Source organism: Bacillus rossius, chromosome 1 (genome assembly GCF_032445375.1).
Source record: "Bacillus rossius redtenbacheri isolate Brsri chromosome 1, Brsri_v3, whole genome shotgun sequence".
NCBI classification, from domain to species: Eukaryota; Metazoa; Arthropoda; class Insecta; order Phasmatodea; family Bacillidae; genus Bacillus; species Bacillus rossius.
Window position 1 is genome coordinate 306896711 of NC_086330.1, and position 25426 is coordinate 306922136.

The 25426-nt window shown below is 41.2% G+C and overlaps 1 protein-coding gene across 1 annotated transcript in view; it reads right to left on the reverse strand.

Moving 5' to 3' along the window:
- Positions 1-25426, reverse strand: part of LOC134527869 (probable peptidoglycan muropeptide transporter SLC46) — a 104248-nt gene that overhangs the window by 40959 nt on the left and 37863 nt on the right. Inside the window, exons 2-4 of the mRNA XM_063360850.1 lie at positions 4715-5267; positions 3675-3878; positions 1125-1581 (exon numbers count right to left, since the gene is read on the reverse strand). Coding sequence (XP_063216920.1) covers positions 1125-1581; positions 3675-3878; positions 4715-5023 — 970 coding nt within the window. The 5' untranslated portion in view covers positions 5024-5267. The remainder of the gene's footprint in view (positions 1-1124; positions 1582-3674; positions 3879-4714; positions 5268-25426) is intronic.

Here is a 25426-nt window from a genome sequence, read left to right on the forward strand (position 1 = left end):
TACAATCTAAGATGGCGGTCGTGACACTACAATCTAAGATGGCGGTCGTCACCTAACACCTCAACCCAGACCCGGGGCCAGGAAATAATATTGTATACTACTTACCTGCAGTGATCAGGGATGGGGAACGGGGAATGTAAGATTTCTGCAGCTATCTGTACAGGTTAAATGTTTATGTATTTCGTTAATTCAAATGGATCCTCCAGCTCTCCCACTGTGCACATTAGGCACTCTGGTACAGGCCAGGCTGAAAGAATCACGACGTAAGTGAAGCACATGACTATAAAGAGCTGGAAATGTACCGTTAATCTGTAAAGTTTAAGTAACATTACCAAGCCATTCGTTACTGATTATATTATAAGTTTTCGTTCCATCGTATTTAACAATATGAGACACAGTATAGTTGTTTAAATTTTGGAGACGCAATATACAGGCTGGAGTTTGAGATGGACATCATGGAGGGCTTTTTCACTATAACACCTTCCAGCGTGTGATCAAATAGCGAGCCTCCTCCGAATACTGAGGAAGCTGTTGCAATTAGCGCGGAAGTACAACAACCTAGATCCTGGATTCCACTTCACAAAGGCAGGTGTTTGCCGCACTACCTTAATGGAGCAGTGTTTGGCAATGACGATCTGGAAACGGTAACTCACAAATTACCTTTATGTAATGTTGCATACCAATACTATGTGGCTTCAGTTTAGGCAACACTGTAAGATAAATTCTGTAACTAAACACAGAAATTATGTGGCATCAGTGTCTCCACCGATGTTAGTGTAATATTACACCTACAATTTTAACTGTTGCTGCTTAATGTTGATGATATGTTAATCCACTATCGATAAAGGAACGGAGGCTATGCCAAGATAAAATTTGTATAGTTGTTGGCTGTATGAAGCCAATTTTTAAATGTTTATATATTTCTGGAATGCACTGTTCAAGCTGACCCCATGATGTATTGTGTTGAACTCCGACCTCAGGTGGAATACTGCACATTGTAGTATAAGAAAGAGTATGTGCCATGCGATAATGGACAGCATGCATTCCCGGGTTGCAGGCCTCTTGACGTGACCTCTACAGACCTCATGCACAGCTAGTTGAGGATGTTAAGGTGGTGTACTCACCGTGCAGAGGGCCGATGATGACCATGCAGGCCACCATGAGCATTATGACGCGCATGCGCCGCTGGTCCTTGCCGCTCTTGAAGGCGACCCGGAACGTCTCGGCCACGTGGCCTATGTCGAAGAAGTCCCGCAAAAAGCCACAGGCCTTGCCGTCGACCTCCTTGGGTGGCCGTGGCTTGGCCTCCTCCTTGATTCCCAGCAGACCGTACCAGAAGCTCATCACATACAGCACGGCCGAGATGGAGAATATGCCGTAGAAGCCGATCTTCCGGTACAGTACGCCGCTGAGCGCCATGCCGACTGGCACTCCGAGCGACACGAACACATTCACCACACCGATGCGGAGGGTACGCATCTCCTTGGAGGTGACATCGCCGATGTAGCTGAAGGTGGCCATGAACATGGTGAACCAGCCACCCGTGATAGCGGGGAAGAGCGCCTCCACCACGCCCGCCACCTGCGCACATCCCCAGGGCGTCACATGCTGCTTTGCGTGTGGAGCTTTATGTTAACACCAGGTTTTTATTAACAAAAATTTAGAAAATATGACTTCTGGAGAGTACTGAGATCCAGTTCGGCACCCACTGTATCTACCGGGGGGGGGGGGGGGGGGCAAAGCTTAAATAGTAAGGATCAGTTACTAAAATGTAAAAATATAATGGCTAATTGATTTTCGCTGCATGGAAAAATTTGATCGTTGGTATTTTCTCGGGTTCTCACATTCATTCACTTAACACAACAACTTGGGGCTACGTTCCACATCCTTTGCAGGTGTAATGTAAAGTTTTCCTCTAGTTAGACAATTGCTACCCTTGTTTCATCCATGTACACAGTGATGCACTATTATCATGCTGTCATTGAAGAAGGTATGTTAATGTTGTAGTGCGCAATTTAATTGATTAATATAATGTACAGATACACCTGTCTTTCGTGGGAAAAATTTGACTTATATTTCGACAAACCATGTCAGTGTTTTACACATTTTAATTAATATTTTTAGCAGTTGGAGAGAGGTGTTTTCTCACTGTGGAATGGGCCAATGCGAACTCAGATACTGTGATACTGCAAGTCCATTATTCTCCGTAAATTAAGGAGCTACAGTATTTCGAGAACTGTCGGTGTGGGCTTGGTAGGGTCTAAACACAATCTAACTTGTTTTAGGCCTTCTCTGTGCTGTGTTGGTTCTTGGTGTGCTCTGAGCTGTCGGGTATCACAGCGCTTTTATGGTGTTGGATGAGCTTCAATCAGCACATACTAGCGTGATAAAACCAGCCTACGGGCTTACAAACGTAAATACACGCCCTTGCCTTATAGCTAGGTCTCACACACCTTTTTACATCCATGATATTACACTAAGTGAATATCTGTTGAAATTATTTTTGGCAGAACAACAAATGTAAGGGAGGTATCGAGTTAAAATTTTAGGAAAAGCCATTAAATAAAATTAATGATGAAAAAACGAGAAAAATTATCAATGTGGTGCATGAGTCAGAGCCATAAGGTCACTTTCCGTATGATATTTTTATTTTAGTACTTCTTTTTTGGGTCACACATGTTGTAATGCTCAAGAAATGCGATGCCTCAGCATCCAGTTGCCCTCACTATGGGCACAACCCTGCACTATTATTAGGCCATACTCGTGGACTGTAGTTATCTTGCATCTATCACGCATCATGCATGGCTGCCACTTTCTTGCGATCCTGAGTATGTGGTTTATCCTATCTGAAAATTTTATGTTCTACTCTGTTGTCATGCCTGATTACCTGAAGACTCACATAATGTGCTTATAAACTAACAAGTAATGGTACCAATTACAGTTTATTGTCGGTGAAAAGTATAAAAATGTAATGGCACAACGATTATGTAAGAAATCATTAAATTAATAAATAACTCACACAATAGGTAGTGTTTTCACTGGGTTCTACTTTTCTAGGAGGATATTAAAACTTTTATATCAAGTCACTTTCATAACTCAGCTAAGTAAACTTGATATTAAACATACAGTTTATGGTATGAAAGAGAGAGCCAAGAGTCGGGCTGTGTATAATTGTCTAGAATCATAAGTGCAAATCAGACAAATAGAGTAAGTAAGATTACTGACTGTCCTTAAGTTTGCAAACAAAGCTATCTAAATTCCACCTGTATAAGCTGAATTATATAATCTATAACAAAGATGCATAATTGTCTTACTGGACATTACTGCAAATCGAAATTTTGGCCGTCATGGTTTTGAGGGTTAAATAACAGACTTAAAATGATGGAATCAGCGTTTATAATCTTCGCACGAACAGCTTGCTAGAAGATTAATAAGACAAGCTTTAATAAAGATTCCCATTCCACCATGTATAAAGACAAATTAATAAAATATTTACAGTCAGACAACTGTCTGCAAAAGTCATATTTGGTTAGATCTATTTAAATAAATAGTGCTTTCTCTCAGTGTTTTTAAAGGTCACAGTTGGTTTGCTGATTGCAAGTGTGTTCCACATTCATCAAGCTTGACCGAGCTACAAGTGGCGGGGCTTGCTAGGCCATGACTGACAAGCCTACCTCCATGGGCAGCTCGAAGAAGAAGAAGGTGCAGAGGATGAGGCCTATGGAGGTGAGGAACTCGCCCAGGATGGGCAGCAGCATGCAGGGCTTGCGGCGACCACGGCGGTCCGTCCACGCGCCCATGAACAGCATCAGCAGCGAGGGGATGGCGCTCTGCAGGATCGTCTTCCACACCGTCATGCCTGCCACCAGCTGTTGTACCTGCATCCACACACAACTCATAACATCCCAGCACCCAGCACAAGTGCCGATAATTCTTACAGGGGTTGCTCATAGGATGTTGGATACCATGCATAAAATGTGGATATGCTAATGATTGGGAGCTTGAAGGTTATCAGTCCGTGGAGTGGGTGTCTGTTATAAAGTTTAGCAAAACAAACTGTAGCTGCATAAAGACTAATGCAAGAAATTTGTTTAATAGTTTGCTATGAACTAAGTGAGAATTGTTAAACAACATTTTAACAACATATCAGCAAAGAATCAGCAATAAAATAAATAAGAACAAAAATGTTTTGCTATCCAGATGATGAAGGGAGTTGGGTTATTAAAATTTTGACTTCAATTATTATCACAGCAAACATTGCATACACAAACTCCCTGGCTTTTTTGTTACCTCCATGACACTGAATTAATCTATAGCAAATCAGTGTCATAAGTAAGTAGATACCTTTATAGCTGAAAAATCACAAATCTATGCTCCAAAAGTGGTAATGAGGGTTAAAGCATTTGACTCTCATTCGGGATGACCCAGGTTCGAATCCTGTCGTGATTTTCATTGTAGGCAAATATTGTAATGGTTCACTACTATCAGCCATCGTAAATGTTTTACCCAACATTCCTTAATTGTGTCATTGAATGATACATGGTTGTCGACAAGACATGAAAACCAACTTGATAAACAAATCCACATGTGATATTTATTTCATTGACAGTCTATAATAATTGTAAATAGCTTCTGGGAAACTGGGCCACATGCTAGACTGCATTACTAACAGTGATAACTCACTGTGGTAGAGATGGCAGGCTGCATAACTCACCTCTGTCTCCTGCTTTGTGTAATTGGCTGTTTCCCGGACCGACAGGGCATCGCACACCTCCTCGCTGTACTGCAGGTTGACGCGACACGCCTTCTCCAAGTTGAGGTTCTGTGTTGCAAGGCTGGCCAGCACACTGGGCATGATGTAGCATGCCAGCATGGGCTCCACTGTAATGTTTCCTACCAGGTACCGGCAGCGTTCACGCCAACTCATCCCCTTCCATGCCTGCATCTCGCCGCCCTCTGCCTCTTTGGCCTTCTCTCCTTCCATCTCCGCTCCCGAAGCCTTCTTTTCCGCCGTCTCGCACATTGCAGTGGAGTATAACTTGTTACCTGCGACCACACTCTGCTACCACTTGTTCAAGCTATATTCTGATACATCCACTAGTGATTCGTGTGGCCATCTACTATGTAGCTGTGTGCTCGTAGATTCCAGGAACTGCGCCCCTTTTTTGTTCTACAGCAAATTTCACTGTTTGGCAGCACATTAATTTATACTGGGTTTGAATTTGTGTGTGAAGTTTTGTATTGTGAGGGATGTGTAAAGAGGCGACCTGTAACATAAATGGAAACACAATATTTTAATATTATGAGTTTGGTAAGTCAGTGACTTAAAAGCACATAACAAATTCAAAAATGTGTTTATAAATTGCATTACTTTTAACTAAAAATAACTTGCAAAATTGAAGAAAAATTAAGATTTATGGAGATTATGGAATTTTTATGTAACATGTAAACATTGTGCAAAGTAAAAAACCGAGAAAGGTTTATTTTACACTCTTTAATCAATATTTTCATTAATAAAATAAAATGGTCATGAATGCAAGTTGATACATGTATCTAGTTTGGTGATTTTGGGATACTTACATAACCATAATCGCATACTCAGTGTTCATAGCGTACATAAACATAGGATTTAGGCTCGCAAACCCCATTTGATAAAATTATTTGTTGCATTAATTAGTCAGGTAAAAAAACTTCTTTACCGGACAAGAATTTCATAATCATGGTTTTCTATCTCTATTTAGAGTCATAATAATGTTTCAAATTGCTAAACACAGCCTGTACGAGGGTCGCAGGCCAGTGATGCCGATCATAGGCTGGCTCTTGGCCAGATGGGATTGTGGAGGGATGGAAGGGGCTAGGGCAGGTACATGGGAGTCAGAAGCACGGCACAGATGTCGCAAGCTGGGCAGCTCAGTATCTGTGACTAATTTTTGGCCACAGTGCAAGGCAGTACAGGCCACACACGCCCCGTGTCCCACTTGTGGACCTGACACAGAAAATCTGTCACACGCGTTCAAAATCCTCTCGACTCAGGTGGAAATCCAGGAAACTGTTCATTGGATGTTACATGCCAGTTCCTTCTTGCATCCGAATCTGACTCAAAGATCAAATGTAGGTACATAGTCAGCCAACATGCTGACAATGGTGTCGAGTAAGATGGTTCCTCGATTTTGATTCAACACAGCCCGAGTAGGGTTTTCTTTAAATACCTCTATTCAATATATATGATGCTCTGCCCTGCACTGGCCTGCAATGGAATTTTCTGTCCTGCTCTGCCCTGCCATCCTCTTCCATGCTCTGCCATGCTGTTCACTGCCTTGTCTTACTCTGTCCTCCGCTTGCCCTGCTTGCACTGCCCTCGCTCTGGCGTGCTCTGCCCACCCAGTACCACAAAGCGCATGCATGCCTGGTACAACCAGGGTCTCGCGGGATGCAGTGGACCACACCACAGGCTCGAGGCTACCTCTAGAACGACCACGGCCCGCCTCCCGCTGGGCGCAGGGCAGGACTCAGACAGGGCGGTAGCCGGGACTTTGTGAAGGAGGGAGTCCAGTATAACCATTATATCATTATTTTTTACAAGTAAGTATTCTTTATAATGGAATTTATAGATTTGTAAAAATAAAATTGTCTGTCACACTAAAAGTTCAGGGAATAGTAAACTTTTATTACTCAATGTTTACACATTTATTTTTTAAGTTATGTTTTTGCTTGAAAAAAACAGATACATTATATTTTGCTTATTAAAAAAATTATTTTCATTGTTTGTTCTTACGTCAATTCTTTGATTTCGATAAGACAGGTCACAAATTATATATTAATGTTAATAATACATGAAACAAACATGTCAAGTTTGTATGAAAGACATACTTACACATGTGCAAACTGGCGTGAAATATAAACTCTACTTGAAAACCAAAATTCCTGTCGTTTGTGTATGAGGGTTATGATATGAGGTAAATACACTAATGTTGCCCACTAAGGATTACAAAAATATTTCCAAAATGATATATTTGTAACCTTATGTAATTAAATTGCTGTTATTTTCTCACTATCTTCATTAGTTTTTTTTTTAAATTTGGATCCTATAAGAGAAGGGTCCGGACCCCAGGACTTCCCCCCTAGCTACTTCCCTGACTCAGGCACTACCTTCTCCACGACTACACACCCTGTCATCCCGCGGTGTATTTGAGCATCCATATAGAATTGACGCCGCATGGTTATGCACAGGGATTAAGGGCGACGGAACCACCTAGATCGCCGTGGGTTCAGAACCACCCGGCTAATGTCTCGTTGCTCATTAGCATTATTCCGCTAAGATAGCTTTGTATGTTCAAGTTATCGCGTGTGTGCTGCAGGAAGTGTGTCGGCCCAGCACTGTGCTAGCGCCTGAACACAGACCTACATGCAACGTCCCGGCGAGGCAGAGTCGGCAAGAATGCAGCCGGTCAAGCTAGAGGCTATTACATTGTGCGGTTTGTTATTGTTACTAAAGTGAATCCAAACAGTATCTTTAGATGTTATTGAAGTTATACTTCTTTAGGCACATTTAGGGTGAAATTTTGGTATGTGTCAGAAATGCAAGAACTGCGCACGCACCAATCCCGCGGAAGTTTAACAAGTTGAACTGTAACGCGCATGCGTGTTTCTGATATACCTGCCCACGAGCCGAAGCGTCCACACAGCAGACCGCGTGTGGCGGCATTAACCTGTATACATTTGCTTTCATGAACATCGATGGACGTGGCAAACCCACCGGTGTGCTAAATAAATCTTTGTGATAGAAAATCTATCCTGGGATACTTTTAAAAACTTTAATAGTCACAAAAATTAATTGTCGAAAAATTTATAATACTTAATAATCCTGGGATTACTTAATTTATAAACGTTTATTCTTCGCAAGGTAAAAATATACCTGCTTAGCTCAGCTGTTAAATGCATGATTTCTAACTCCAGGTCACCACGTTATCACGCTATCAATACGTTATTTTACTGGTTTTCGTACAATTTATTATTGCATATTTAACACGTGAACTTTTGAAAATGATCAAATAATCAGTTTTATTCCAAGCTGGATTAAATTATGCACACTTTAATTTCAAAACAAGAGGAATGTCACTCACTGTCTTCATAATATTTCGAAGGAACCATTCCCATCTCCCTTTCCTACTCATTAAAGTTGAATGTTGGCACTTCTTGATGAATTTGGACACATGACCAAAATAACTGGTTTCGAAAAACAAGGAAAATCACTTTTTACATTATTTTCAGAAAAAAAAACTTTCCCTTCACCTTTCCGACCCTTAAATAAGTACTCGGCACTTCTTGATGAAGTCTGGTACACCTAACAAAACTTAGTGCCAAAATTTAATTTTGATAAAAGAGTAACAAAGATCACTGTCTGCATAATATTTCGAAAAACTCCGTCTCATTTCACATTCCCACTTCTAAAGATTATTTGGGTACTTCTTGATGAAATTTTTTCACACTTGAACATTCAAAATAAGATTAAAATTACGGCCACGTTTGATTAAATAAAAAACTACTCCCATCCCTCAGCCACCAGTCATTTAAATTTCTGAAATAAAACATTACGTTTTTGTATTCTAATTACTCTAAAAAATAACTCTCTTTACACTGTGTAAAGCCCGAGTAATATGGGACTTTAACTTATATGTAAATTTATACATGCATATAATTAAATACCAATGTGTTGTAAAATATTGTTATGAGTATATAGTGGGGAGAAAACTGGGTTCGTAAGGTATAGCCCAATTAATTGGTTGGTTATATTTATTACTAATGTCTACACCATAAATTTAATTAATGCACTCAAGATCTCTGTCCACAACAATTAGTCTTACACTGGCTTGGCTCGACAGTGGCTCGCTCTTTTGTCCGCCTCTGTCCGCTTCCTTCGCACACTCACCCACACCGCGCCGCAGTCCAGTCCCCAACTATCGCTCGTCGCACCCGACTGGCTCGCCAGGCCTTCACTCGCAGGTATCACCTCCTGATAGATCCGGTTCACTCAGCAAGGACTACTTGCACTCTTCACCTCTCGCTGATCGCACGGGTATCGCCAGTATCACTCCCCGAGGGGGAGACTCTTTCCACTGCTCCGCTCTTCGCTCGGAACTCTCACGGAGGCCGGCGTCGCTGCTTTTATACTCTTGGAAGACTTTCTGGAACCGGCTGGGGGTTCAAAGTGTCGCGTCACCTTGGGCCGACCTGGCGCCCGAAAAGTCCAGAAAGGCGGTGTTAATTCGCGCCACTCCGTGCGGCGGCCTCGGGAAGCCCACATAATTCTCAGGCCGCTAAATAGGGTCAATGTAAATGGCCTGAGGCGCGACGGTGTGAGGGGAGCGGAAGGGAGTAGGGGGTAGCGACGACCCTTGTAATCCGGCCAGGCACTGTGGCATGCCTTACGTCAGTAGACGGCGCGTGACGTCAGTGGCCGTGCGGGGCCGCCAGCCAGCTCCAAGCCTGGGGCGTGTCGTGGTCCTGTCTGCGTTCGTAACACTATGTATTTTGTGAAACATTCGCAAAACTGTTCAAAGAATTTTCTACTTTTAACCAACGCATATCGATTGCAGGATAGGAACGAGAAAAATAGGCCACGTTTGATACGGGTCTGCGAATTAGTTCTTACGAATTCACATTAAGAATTTAAGCACAAGCTCATAATATATACGAGTGTAATGGTTTGTGATTGTCGTTTGTCGTGTGCAAATGAGCTGATCACCTAAGGATTTACGGAAATGGTTATACATATAATTGTTTTCCTTAAGAGTTATGGGAAAGCACCAATCACATCACAGGGACGTAGCAAGGGGGGAGGTCTGTGGTGTTCTAACCCTTCCAGGATTTAAAAAGGAAGGGGAGGGGGAAGATGACAGAAAAATAAAATTACAGCTACTTAGCTACATATGGTAACAGAGAGATTTTTTAGACAGATTATTGTAATCGTTAGTGGGATATAATATGTACATATTTCCTCCCAACTATAGCCCGCCATGCCTAAAAAAATGACATAAGTGTTTCATGTATTAAATAACATATATAGATTACTTGTTTGAATGAAATAATCAAACAGTTTACTCAAAACGAAATATTAAAAGCCTCAGAATAATCATAAAGAAACAGAAATATAAAATGTTCAGTTTTCTTTTCTCAAGCAAACTCATTTATATGTATAAACGTTGTAGTTCTAAAAATTTACTATTCTCTGAGATTTCAGTGTGGCATTAAATTTTCTTTCGAAATTCAAATATAAAGAAAACAAAATTATAAATAATATACAGGTTATACATGCTGAATTCCCTATCACAAAATTATAGCCACAGCGTTATACAGTAGCACGTGTAGTTGGCGTGGAATACTGTTTGTTTGGAGAACTATGGTTGTAATGTTGTACTAAAGGAGTAGGAAAGTGGGAAGTGAGGAATTAATTGAAGCGTGTCAAGAAACGATAAAATACCTAGGAAGTTAATCACACAAAATATTTTAAGTAATTTCTATAAATATTAATTATTTGTTTACTGATACTTGTAATTAATTATTCTTATGTGTTTCTGGTTACATTTTTTATCTTAAAAGAGGTTTTAAAATGTGTTCATTATTCGAGAATATTTTAACTTTTACCCATATAGCAATTTTATGTTGCACCTATTATCTCGGCAAAGAGGATATTAGCATTTAATGGAATTGAATTAAATTATAAATTTAAATACGTATTTGTCACTTTTTTAACGTCAAAAAAAATCTAGGTTACTAGCAAAAATGCTGCAATTCCAACATGTTGCCGCCAATGGACGTATCGCTGCGATCAGTAACGACGACGTGATCGAGGTGCGAACAGGCGGTGCCGACAGTTGCACAACGCGAGCCGGCGACTGGAGAATGCGACTGGAGAATGCGACTGTCGCCGTGACTGACAGCTGGTAGCTCGCGGGTCGTCACTCTCGCCGCCAGCTCGGGCTCGCTGCGACACAAGGTCGGAGTGTCGCAACCTCAGCTGCCACACCCGCTCTCTCCAGATATACCGCCGAGACTTGCCGCGGGATTCCCCGTGTTTATAATACTGTTGCGAACGCGAGAGACCAGACCGCGATGCCAGGCTCGCAGCTGGCTGGCGACCTTGCACGGCCACTGGCGTCACGCGCCGTGTCACGTGTTATACACTGATGTAAGGCATGCACACGCGCCTGATCAGATTACAAGGGTAGTCACTACGCCCCTCCCCCTCCAATTACTGCCGCATCGTCCCGCCTCGGACTAGTATCACCTTTAGCGTTCTGGGAATTCCGGGCTTACAGAGGCCGCTGCGTGGAGTGGCGTGAACAAGCGTCGACATTCTCGATGTTTCGGGCTTTGGGTCGGCCCGTGTTGACGTGACACGCCACAGCCGTTCTCGTCGGTTCGAGAAGGGTGTCACAGGTACCTAAGCAGCGACGCTGGCCTTGCGGGAGTCCCGCGACGAGTTCCGCAACAGTTCCAAAAGTTCAGAGAGTTCTGTGAGTGAAGGGAAGTGTAACATCGGTGAAGAGGGTGAGAGACCCTCTCGAGAGTGGTGTGACGCGCAGCGACGGGATCGAGAGAGTGCGACTGAGTGGCGCGAGACTGTGTGTGTGGACAGGCGCGAGGTAAGGTGCGAACCACTGTTGAGCCTAGCTCCAATGAGAAATGCAAACTGTGGAACTTGACAGACATTGAGTGACTTGCGAATAAACATTTTTAAATGCTAATGATTGGTAGTCGGACATTATTTAAGTACAATTATTAATTAGTAATTTAAATACTAGCAATTAATAAAACTGCAGTAAAACGTAATTAGGCTACCCTTTACTAACCCAGTTCTCCCCACATAAATCGTAAAAATACATTGCGAACACGGCAAATACAAGCATTTAGGAACTGTCGGGTTTCCCCCCTTCCCCCCGGAATTAATAAGCCACTCACTGAGGGGGCCGACCTGCACTTGCAAAATCGTGATTGTAAAACGGGTTTCATATTAAAACTATGTCTTATGAAAAACTTCCTGTCAATTTTAAAGTTTTCTGCTTATTGCATGCAAAATGTGGGCCAAAATATGGGCAGTATACATTTAACAAATACCCTATCCAGAGGTGACGTGTTGGTTAACCCCACGTGCAGAACTATCCCCCCAACCCCCGTTTCCCTCCCTGGAAATAACTCGGACTCGCCTTGCGTATTCTGCAGATTTGCACCCCTGGGAGTATTTATTTTTCACGAGAAAAATTCAAGCCTAGCTGTGTGTTGAGTCTGTTTTTCATGATTGGGTTTCTTTTAGGTACTCGCCCATTGTCGGCACACCAATTACAGCCATTCAGTGCAGAAGTAAACGGGTCATGAATTGCCTGGCCAAATAAGGTAATAGTTTCTCTTTCAGACGGCCGCCATTTGAAAGGAAGAACACACCGGCGCGGTTGCAGTGTAAGGAGCGTTACTGTTGGTCTTACATGCCAGGTTGGTTATTATATTTTCTTTCCATTGCTCCTATTCGAGGGCTTTCCCCGTAAATTCATCACAACAATCTGTTGCTTTTTATGTTTCGTCTCAAATTTATCTCATTAGATATTTACTAAATTAAATAGTTTCTATCAGCGGTAAGAAGTCACACAATTGTAAATAATCATGATCACTTGCCTGACCATTTACATTTCAAAAATAACATTTTATAAAGGTTTGTTGACAACATTTGTGAGCTGACAACAAATGCAAGAGCACCATTGGAATAAATGACTGCGTGATCCATCAATCACCAACAGCAAGAACATGAACATGAATGACAGCAGGCGGGTGGTCCCGAACCTAGCAGCTCCACCTACTTGCAGACACTCCGCCGCGCCAAGGACTCGCTGCAGTGCAGTCTGGACCTCGAGGTCTTGCCCCGCGGCTGTGGAAACACCCCACCAGGTGAGCGACCCACTTGCTTGCGTAACAGCTCTTAACCAATCACATGTCCCACTTGCAGCCGCCTCGCTGCAGCCCACACACTGTCCGCCAGCAGCGCTAGTGTCCCCGCGGGAGAGGCCTGTGCTCGCTGATCATTTTGCGGCTCCTCTTTACAAACTAGCACCAGTTTGCATCCCACACTTGCACAACAATGTGCTGCTTCGGTGGCTGCACTCTTACAGACTACGGCGAATGTATGGACTTTTACAACACGTGCCGTTTATGTAGACTTAAAAAGTTTTTGGTTGTTTAGTTAGTATATTAATATTATATTCATGGTTCATATTCAAAGTAAATGAACTAAGAACCCGTCCGGAGATACCCGTATGATTTGCAACTAGCGTTATTCGTAAATCTAAGTTGAAAATTTCAGCCTTGCGCCACATTTTACCTTCTGTTCGGATTGCATGTGATTTGACCATTTGCACTTGTAAATGTTATTCGTTCCTTCGCGGTGTGTCGAAATTACTGGTGGACCAATGAGAATAGAAGGCAGTTAAAATGATTTGCGGTATGCATTCTACTCTCGCTTCCAATTACGACGCTAATATTTACACTTAGTTGAAGTTACTCGTAGGTTAGGCGAAACAATCGCGTGCCTTGAGTGACTCCACCCACCACCTTAGATGTAAGTCTGACTTATCAAGAGCTTTATGAACAAATACTTATGTAGTAGGACCCTAGAAGTAGTGTTTTTGGTTTACCACAAGAGGGAACACAGAACACTAGCTTATAGTGAGGGAACATGACATATTACACAGAAAAAAACAACATATTTTCTAAACTTTTACAAAAGATTCATTGGAAAACAGTTGCCAAGAAATAGTTTGTAATGCTACAAGTAAGATATTGTAAATTTGTACAACACGTGGCTATGGTTATTTTTGCATAAATGAAATAAGTTTTTCGAGATAATATTAGGTATTTCTTACGAAAATTGGCGCATAATTTTATATTTAAATTGGCGTTCCATTCAAGCATAATTTTCTTAAACCATGGAAAAGCTAATAGAATAGTCAATAATTTGACTTTATTATGTTTTATTATGCTAATAAATTAACGTGCGCAGTTAAAACTAGAAAGCTATTCAGTGAACGGTTTACAAATAACTTTAACTATTGGAGGTTCTGGGACAGCACAATGCATAAATGCGTGGGTAAGAATCTAAGAATCCGAACAGAGTATTACGGCGAACATTTTTTTTATAGTGATACAGTTGTTTTCATGTAAATGTACAAATTTAAAAATATATTTAATTGTAGATAAATATAGACCTTTCTGTTCCATTTACAAAAAAAAAATTACAGTGTAGTTATGCACTAGCTGTTAGGTGTTAGGTACCTGCGAATATTTTACTGACCTTAAGAAAAAATATTATAACACTTGAAATACATTTGTTGCAAAGCATAATGACGTTAAGTAGTACGCATATGCTTGCAGAATGAAACATTCGTAGCAGTTGCAACGAAACAGATAACGCGAGAAGGCTATGGCGAGTGGAGCAAAGATGAAGGCAGTTGTAGTGCTTTGAAGTTACGGCAATGGACAAGCTACATGGATGAGCCTGTACGTCAGGCTTCTATAAACAGCATTCACAGTTCCAACGTATATCTTATCTGCTTGTTCCGCACTCAACTCGACCAATGAGGAGACACATACTGCAGTGCAGAATATCCGTGATCCGTGAAATAAGTACGCAATTCAAAATATTTTTCTTCAATACTTCAACAGTAATAATAATTATATTGCAGATTATTTTGACGCTAAATACTTTCACTTTAAATCACAATTTTTTAACATAGTTATTTCTGTGTTGATTTTTTGAGAATAACACTTCGAAGATGACGAGGCAAATGCTATTTCACGTGTGTCGCAATAAGCTTAAAACGACCGTATTAATTTTAACGCAGGCTGGACTGTAAAACATTACAGCTATTGCAAAACGCCCTTCCACGACTGTAAACCATTAGTATCAGTTTATGAGTGAAGACCGCTGGACACGTACAGCCACTAAAATACAATTACGTTTCTCACAAAATAGTGTCTTATATCATGTATTCCTGAAGTGTATACTTGATTGCTAATATGCTAATTACTGGATATCATTACCACTGCGCAACCGGTTTGTTCTAATTATTTTCTACTTGCCATTTTATTTAACGAACTGTGCATCTTTAAATCAAACTACGTGTTTTTTGAGTTATATAGTTTCTCATTTAATTGAGTTATGAACTCTTGAACACAATTTGTTCGAAAAGGCCCCCAATTTATTGTATTCGGATAGGGTTTGCATTATGTATTGAAATCAATAACTATTCAAATTAATGATATTATTATTTACTTTTAAAATAATATCATATGTTTTTTCCCCAAAAACTTTAAATGTGTTTTTCGAAATTTATTGAACCCAAAATAAAATTTAAATGAAATTTATTCATCAAAATGTGGATATGAAATGAGCCCTGAGTCAAAAGGAATACTTGAAAATGCAGTTTGTCTTAATTTTTTTCTTAAAATAATAGCAAACATCCATCATAATTTTTTATTCAAGTCAGTAAAATATATATTTTCTTCCTTAAAATACAAAGAGAATTATCTGCATTTACAATTACATGGAAACCCATGTACTATGTTACTTGCATTTAAATATTCATAGTTGTGGGAGGATATAATAAAAGCTTAGATATTAGTATATCTTTATAATCTGCCTTAAGCCATGTGTGTTGTATCTTCCTGACTTAACCTACTATTTACATCACTGATTGTACTCTCTCTCTCTCTCTCTCTCTCTCTCACTTTCTGTCCAATTTACTGGGTGAGCGAGTGAAAAAAGATGGAGTAACAATGTGTATTACACTTTTTGGTACCCACGGGTGATTTTGATGAAACATTTACTTTTTTAAAATTTACATTGTTTGACTTCAATGGTTATCTAAAAATAAATTAAAATTGCAGCCAAACAAGTAATAGTTGGTGATATTGATATGGCAAGAAATAAGGGTTGGTGTTGTAACTTTAATGTGAGTTTTTGAATGAATACAGTATTTTCATATCTAAATGTGCCAAGGGTGGATGTTCCAAACCAGGGCCAGTGTGTGTAAGAAAGTACACGCTTTCTTTAAAAATAAATCATGTACTAAAAATTTTTAATAAATAATATTGCCAATTTTTGCAATCTTTAAAGAAAGTAACACAAACAATTACTGAAGTTTCAATTATTAATTCATGAATAAAAATACCCTATAACTTAGTCTCTTAAAGCCAAGAGTAATTTTCTAAGGGACGGGTGCATCCAAAATATATCATTACCCGAGAGATAGGTCTTTGTGGCTATTGATGTTTTGGTGTTCAGGGATTTTATTGTACAACTTTTTTCCATTTAAATTCTTTGGAATAGCCTGATACAGACGCAAATCGAAATCGAACTGATTATGGTTGATTTGAAAATAATCTGCAAGGAAAACAAAGTAATGACTGTCGGCTATCACTCCAAACCAGCCAGTCTCTTGGTACAGTTTCATTGTTTGGCAGTTTGCACTTAAGCTGAGACAAAGGAAATGCACGTGAAGTAGCATCGGAGGTAATGAGTTTGGATGCAACTAGGGTCCTCTTAAAACAGCTTGCTCTATTTCTTTATTGGTCTTTGTCACAGATGTAAGAAATCCCATATCAAACTTGCCAATTTCCACCCCTTCAACCTGATTAAGACTATTATGAGGGTTTACGCTTAGACAGAGACGCAACAACAGGGGGGGGGGGCAAGGGTATTTTGCCCCCCCTCTGAAATCTTGAAGTGGGGGCAAACGGGGGCAAAGAAAGTGCTGTGTAATCAAGTTTTAGATAATAAAACTGCTTAAATAGCACCATTTTCCACCTTGAAATACAAATTTTCCCGGGAGAGAACCCCCGGACCCCCGGCTTCAATAGGGGGGATCGATGATTCTTTATAAAAAGGTATATTGCCCCCCCTTTGGAAATTTAGTTGTTGCGCCCCTGGCTTAGATTATGTATTTTTTGTTTCACTGATAGAGAAAACTTATATGACAAGTCTATATAACAGTCGTGCTAACTTGGCACTTGACGTAGTTTGAACATCAGTACACAATGATGAGTTCAATCTTGAAAACAATGGGGAAATTCGAGCGAATTATCTGCTTCCTTGCTTCGTTTTTCATCTGCGATAGATGATAAAACACAAAATGAAATAAATTTGTCTGACCTTTGTTAGCATTTTATTATTTTTGTTGCTTTTCTTTCTGCTTTTGAGCACCTGATTGATGTCGGTATTCCATAATTTTCTGGAAAACATTTAGCACATTGTATTTTACGTGACTTGCATTTTGAATAAAATTATAAATTAAAAAAAGTATCGTGTATCGATGAGCTTAACAAATCTACTTTCATATTTATAGCTCCGAACAAAATTAGACTCGATGTAAATTTAATATGTCACAAAAAAATATTTTTTAAGACACCCTATTTAGGATCTGCATGTTCGGCGATACACACCACCGTTTCTTGCGTAAGATTTCGGATCTTCGTACTTACATGTCATTCAATTCACATTCCAAGCAAACTGGAGAAAACTGAGTCGAAAATAAAACACACACACACACACACACACACACCTACACACACACACATATATATACACACACACACATATATATACATACATAACACAATTATTCTTTTCCAGCTGTATGTGTGTGTTGTGCCCACTTTAACACGCTAAGAAAGAATGAATGGGTAGACAAATCAAGGACCGTAAATCAGTCTGAGTTACTGGCTGCAACCGAAGCTGTCCCGCTCATTATCTTGAAATAAAATCTTCCTCACACAACATCCGCCTGCCGTGGCCGACAGATATTTCATTGCCTTATCATGTTTTTAACATTCCACCCCTAAGCGATAACCAAGCTTCCTCTTCATCTAAAATGAAACAATACATATATATGTATATATATGCATGTATATACATTCTTTCTTCTTGTAGTCTGTTATCATTAGGGGCAGGAAATTTTAGCGAAAAAATCTGAACGCCTACTAGAGTGCAACAAGGTATACCCACACCAGCGGTTTCTTCCTTGTGATTGGCGGCCGTCTGCGAGAGAAGTCGTTGCCTTGTTTGCACGAGCCACTAAGGACGAGTTTGCTTCCACACTGAATTAGTGTGATTGGTTGTTGTAACAATCGACATGCACCTCAAAGTAACTCACCCAATCACGAAACACAGACGATGCTACAGTGTTTTAACTTCCAGCTACTCTCGGGATCTTTTCGCGAAATTTTCATGGCCCTAGTTATCATAACTTTCTTCCAAGCAATTATGCTTGTACAAAGTTACCGCGGCCATGACTGTGAACGTGATATCTCAAAGTTTACAATTTGTAATTTTCGTCCTTCTATCAGGGTGGGTTCACGCATAAAAAAAAGTTTAGAAATGTAACCGGCCCCTCCGCCTTCCCCCCCCCCCCCCCCATTACCAACTTGCTCACCCTCTCGACGGCCCTGTGGATGACTGCCGCTGGCTCGAGGTCTGCTGGCGACGCGACGGGAAGGCAGGGGTGTTTGCAGGGCAGGCTTGCAACTTGTTGACCGCTGGTTGGTGGAGACGGAAGCGAGGCGTCGCGGGCGTGGGCAGCTGGCCGCGGGCCACGGCACTGGCTAACAGGCGCCCAATGAGCGCTCCGCCCTCACGCCCGCCGCCTTGGCAGTGGTCAGCGCCGACCCTCTGGCACGGCGCGCGGCGTCCCGGGTTCGTGTTCGCCGTGCTTTGCGGCAACACTCGCTTCACGGGACTATTCCTACACGTGTTACACTGCACGAGCTCGACACGTCATCTAGGTTCTTGATAGTTTTTCATGCCAGATATGTTGAGACCCGGAAATGTCGCGAATATCTTTCGTTTACCAGTTAGACTGCAATATATCTATACCTCAGCATTGCTTATATAACTGGCTCGCAATTGTCTGGTCCCACCTGCAGACTGTGGGCCAGTCAACTAACAGCTATAAGAAGTGTTACCCAATCACATTGACCCTATCCAAAGTAAGGGAGGTTCTACAGTAAGCCAATAGGAAATAATATTTAGGTATAGTATATGTAGGGTTGTGAATTTTAGCCGGATGAGAAATGAATCCGCGAAATTTCCAGACGTATGCTACTACAGGCTTGTTATTATCAATTTCAGGCCAGGATGCATAACTAGCAGTTTATGATAAATTAACTATCTTGAAACTTGGGGCACAGCCGCATCGCTGTGGTAGACCGTGCAGATCTGTCGCTCTACATTGCAACAGTCATATTCAAGGGTGAGGATTAACTGATAAACTGGTGGCTGCAGGTCTTTACATTGAGCTCTAGAAAAGCTTGCAGTCAACTCCAATTGTTGTTTGATTACCAGCGACGGTTATCAACTAGAAGTCTATTATCTGTTTCTCCGATGAGTGTAGTTAAACTTATTAACTTTTCCTTTATAATAAATTTCGTATAACTTTTCAATTAAGGCTGGAAATATTGAGGATGGTGGTTGAGCTGCACTGATGTGCAGTGGGAAAGGGGAGCAGTTTTAAGGGCGACACTCGCAGCTGTGTCTAGTGTGGTGTCGACTCTACCCACCAACTCCAAACCTCAGTTATTAGAACCAAGTTTATTTTTTTAAATTTATGATGACAAACTGATGCTCGGAGGTTGATCTTTAAACTTACTGGAAATATTTCCTTAAATGGATATTTTTCTAAATTATTATGCTTCTATAAATTTTGTGTTTATGGCTATGATTAAAAAAACTGTTGTTAATTCTTGATATGAATTTTTTTAATATTTATTAAATCTTTATTTGTGTATTTGAGAAACTCAAACACCAATTTAAAAATTTAGTTCTAGCGTAACAAAATATCATGTAAGCGTGTGGTAAACAGTTTTGAATTAAATGTTTGTTCGTAGGTATGTGGGCTATGTTGAAAATTGCTATTATAAGAATCTCATACGTAAAGTAATAAAAAAATCTGTTTTCCAAGTAGCATTAAAACACAATATTTTCAGGGTTTTGGTAAAAAATGATTTTATTTTATTTACGTGCGATATTCTAAAATAAAGAGTTTTAGAACAAAAGGAAACATACGAGTAGTTTATTCAAATTTTTATAACACACAATTTAACTATCTCAATTTCAATCATTCATGATAGTATATATATATATATATATATATATATATATATATATATATATATATATATATAGATAATTGGTTATTCGCTGGGAATTTAAATTAAATCAAATATATAACCATAATTGAACGTTTGTATCTCTCTTAATAAAGACATACAAACGTTCAATCATGGTTATATATTTGATTTAATTTAAATTCCCAGCGAAAAACCAATATTAAATATGCCAAATAATTGAGGGACCCCTCCCCCCCCCCCTAAAGTAGCGGAGATTCACTGGAAACATAATTCAGTGTATGTTACTTGTGAACTAGTGAACCTCGGTCTCTGAAAGAAACTACAGGAGCTCGCAGATCCGAGTGAAGCAGTTTTGACTTAACTCGCACTCAAACTATTAGAGTGGAGGCTCCGAACTGGCAGGCGTCTTTGTGGTTTTTCAGAGGCTGCCCAATGGGGCTTCTATATTCGAGGTTTATCGTTACATCCATCAACGAGTCGCTTCGCAGTCGAGTTGCATCGATGTCCATCGATGCACATTGATGTTGCATCGTGCAGTTCTCTTCACAGGATGCGTGCGCTTGAGAGGCTTCAAGCTTGTTTCTGTGCCACAGCGTTGTTCCCATCTGTGAGCTTGTAAACTGTATAGTGAATCCTGCTTTACTAGTTCCGTTAAATCATACCTTAACACACACACACACATATAAATAATTTTGAAACAGCTTGTATATTTGAGGACATTTGGTGCAGAAAATCTTTTCAGAATATTTGTAGCACGATTTTTCTTTTTGCTTTCGCCTCAGAATAAAGCACAAGCACTCTAAGCACAACTGCGTATGAAATATTAGAAATGCTTTAAAATCCGAAACACTACTGTTGTGTGAACGACACAAACAAAAGTTTGTAAAATGACTTGTGATTTTTCACCCTTTCATTCCGCGTAGAGTTTATATCCAGGCTACCCTTGTGATTGAACCATCGTTTATTTGGCTCGTCCTGACAGCCAATGAACAACCTTTTCTCGAGTATGACTAGGATTTTGGAGTCCAGCCTGGAGAGCAAACATACCGTAAAATGGTAGTGTCTTTGTTTATATATATACCGTGGACAACGAAATACCTTTTAAGCAATTTTTAAACAAAATACACTAGAAACCAATCCAGGATAACTTCATGGTTTTTGTACAACAAATCTGTCATTGCTGTCACCCAAGGCCGGGCAGTGTTAACTATTTTTTTCTTTTCAAATTACGATATCAAAAATGTGATAGAAAAATAATTTGTCTTTATAATCGGTGGACAAATTTATTTTAAAGTAAATTTCCCAATAAAAGTAAAAACGTTCTAGCATCAGTTAATAAATAAACTAAATAACAATTGAAAAAACAGTTATATTAGTGATGACCCGTGTCACTGGGATATTCGTAGCTTGTATCTGTACTGATGGTGGTATTGTTTTCCCAGTGTATTTGGTCAGACTGGGTGTCAGTGATATCCTACGAACTTGCCGTCGGTGTGTGGTGTGCGCACACCAGCTTTCAGGCCCGGGAGACTTGCTTCAGGAACAGCCAGTGTCGCGTGTCGCCGCGAGGATGGAACTTTGCGAACGACGGCTGTTGGAAAACCAGAGCTGTGTTACTGAGAAACGGAACGTATCTACTGACAAAAGCGTGGGCAGTGAATAGAAAGCTGCGACATCGACATGAACAGAATGTAGGGCTCGACAGTCAACCGTGCTGGCGATGTTCATTGTCCATTGTGTTGTTACGAGGAATGAAACATTATCCGTACGCAGGACAAAATACAACATGCCACAGCTGATACCTCGATAAGAATGGAATTCTTGGTCAATGCATGCAAATTCTTCTTTGCTCGTGAGTTTAGGCCACGCTGGTTTGCCCGGCGTTTGGGGTCGCCTTGAGGCCGCCATCTTCAAGGGTGTGTAACAACTGTTCAGGCACAGTACTCTCCTCTGAACACACCCATCCACAGGGGCTAATCGCCCTTGAAGATGGCTGGAACAAGACAACGTGGTCTCTGCCCGATGCCAAGAAGTAGCCAGTGCCAGGCCGCGGAGGACTACGACCTAGATGCACGAGTTGACATGATTCACTGTGGTTATGTTTGCACTACATAAAGAAGTAAGACATACACATCGTTGATGCTGACTGGCCACGCGAGCTTGTCAAGTGATGATAGGCCCAGGAGAAGCCCACGGTGACCAGCCGCGCCCTGCTGGGCTGATAGTGTGTCCCGATGCACCAACTCGCGGGTCAGGCATTTGTTAAATTATAAACTCGTGGCTTCTGAAACGTATATGCTGGGGCTAGGGTTTTGCAATGACATAATGGATAAAAGTTTCGACAGCCTTTTACCGGTGACAGGCGACCTGACTCATTCCTTCTGGAGTAAGATCCGACGCACCAGCTCGTTATTAATTAACGTAATGAACGCAATAAAATTGTCTTATATGCGTTCAACACCAACATATTCCTTAAGTTGAAGTACACGAGCTGACTGGCAGCCTGGAGTACTGCTGCTCGCCGCCAGGGGCGCATGCGCCGCTAGTCCCGATCCACACGCGCTCAAACTCGGTGCGGAAAGAATTGTCCAAGTTCCCGAACTTGTTTGGTAGTTATTTCTACCCCGACCAATTATTCTTCCTGAAGCATCCTTCTGTTTCCTGCAACCAACCTGCCTGCTTAATGCATGATTTTTTCACACGTATGAAACAGCCTAGGGTTTTATCTGGGCCCAACTTATCAAGTTTTAGTCTAGAGTTAAGAGTATGAGGGGAGTTAGTCATGGCGCCAATCGCTGCCATGGATGGCCAATCCCCCTCCTAGCACACGATTCATGCTACCCCTCCTGCATGGCTTAAACCCATCATGATTAGGCGTATAAGCTGCGGGCTGAAATGCACTTTGTCTTCCCTACCTAGACCCCTCCCAAATACACTTAGTTTAAGTTAGGTTAGGAAAGAAAATCGCTTCGCGCGGCTGTGAGAGGGGCTCGGGTGAACCTGCAAGGCGCTAGTGTCCACATGGACACGCTCAGTCATGACGACTGTGAGCGATGTCCGAGTCATGGGGCGGAAGTCACGTGGGCAAGACGGCACACAAGGCCTAGGGTCTTTAGAGGTACATGACGTGGTCGTGACGTGGATAGCTGGAGGACGCTGGGAGCCTCTGAGCGTCTGAAGCCGGACGAGCGATAAGGCGACGCGCACGGAGAGAAGGACGCGATGCCACAGCGTATCGCGCGTTTGCACCCACGCGAAAAAAATCATAACATACAATTTCATTTTACACATAATAAATAAAATTATAAAACTGTAGTTTCTCTGCCTGTTTGCTCGAGTTGACGAAAAAAAAAATATACTGGACCGAATTTGATGAACGTTTAGTGTTTAAAAGGTTATGATCTAACTTAAAAACTGGTGTATATTTTATCTCGTTACGATGACGGAAGCACGAGTTATAACAATATAACCTCAGAAGTATATCTGTCTGTTCGAGAATCAAGCAAAAACTACTGTACCGAATGTAAAAAAATAAAAGAAAAAAACTCAAATACCCCACAGTTAAGTTTACTAAACGTCACGTTAGGAACACGCGACTTCAAAAGCACGGGTTCAACAATGTTTCGGAAGTCGAGCCCCGACGCGCGCTGCAGTATCGGTGGGAGCGGAAGGCCAGTCCGCGTGTCGGGCGGGGCCCAGCGAGGCCCAGCGAGGCCCAGCGAGGCCCAGCGAGGCCCAGCGGCTCCCGGGTCACGTGTCCTGGCCCGCCAGGAGAGCGGCATCGCTGCAGGGGCAGGCCGAGCACCCCCCGCATTCGTCTAGCGGTGCTGCGGACATGCGCCATTGGCGTGTCGTAGAGGGATGAATACACACAACACTAGGGGGGGGGGGGAAATAAAAATCAGACGATGTTAAATGTTACACGCATAGACGACACAGATAATTTCGATCAGTCGATTCTCTGTCACTGTGTTGTCCTGTGTGGTTGTTTGTATTTACTGTTATTGTTGCAAGACCACTGTCTTCGTCTGTGCTGCGATATTGTTCTAATTCTATCTACGAGGCATTCTGTGTTGTCTATGCATTTAACATTTGGGCTGATGTTGGCCTGTGTTCTGTGTGTTTGTGCATTTACAATTATTATTATTACTTTCATTCTTAAGGTTACTATGACATACAGTGAGAACCAGCAACGGCGTATGTCCATAAAATTGTTTTAAATCAATCTTCTCATTTGCATGAATCATTAAGAGAACACCCAAAACTTTGGCTGAAGTAGGCTATAGTGTTTGCGTTGCGGTAACAGTTGAAACGACGGTATTGTTTTGGAGTGACTGTGTTTAACGACAGGATGCCTTAATTATACTAATTAACAATCATAAATTTTCCGCGTGTTACAATATGGCGTTGGTGGAATATAACTTGACTTCAACCACATCCAGCATGCCGTAATCTGACAATTCCTAAGCTCCGTGGTTCAAAGGTGTGAACTGATTAAAAGTTCAGGATTGTGCAGTGCTATACTAAGTCCAGACGTGCCGAATAACGCCAGTTGGCCGGAGTCTCTCGCGAAACTCGCCAATATTTGATGTGTTCGTTTTGTTTATATAACTATGGCATAATATTGTATGATTAATTTTCAAGTAGCTATTTTTGATTCACTTGCATAGACCGCTGTCTCTGTTGGCCAAATACTAAACAGTTTTTTTTTGTTTTGTTTTTAGCGTCGCTGTTATATAAATAAAAATACAGTCCAAAGAACATTAGCCGTTACTTATTCCAAATAAAAAAGAGGCGTGTGTCCGTCATACACGTTTCAAGTGAAACTGCACAGATAGAGGGATAGGAAACTTGTGGGGTTCACATATATTTGAAACACGTGTACAAGCGTACAGGCACGTGCGCAGGTATGCGAGTGTATGAGAATGGTTGCAAGTACTCTCGGGTTCGGAAGTAAATACATGCGAGTGAGCAATTACGCAAGTCCGCGGGTAAACAATAGTGCTATAATGCAATCAGGTTAGAGAGCGCTGCTGCCATCTGTGTTCTCGGTTAGGAATTTGATAGCTGATAGAGTACTCAGTAGAGGTTTACAATCATAACAAACATTGTGTCCGACTCTCTACTTTATTCGCTGTTAGCGTTGCCCTTTTATTCGTCACGCCTTATCATCGTGCACTGATGACGTCAAAGAGGTTTCATTACAAGAGTGGTTTCATCACTATGTCTACACCAGAGAACGAGGTTTGACAAGATG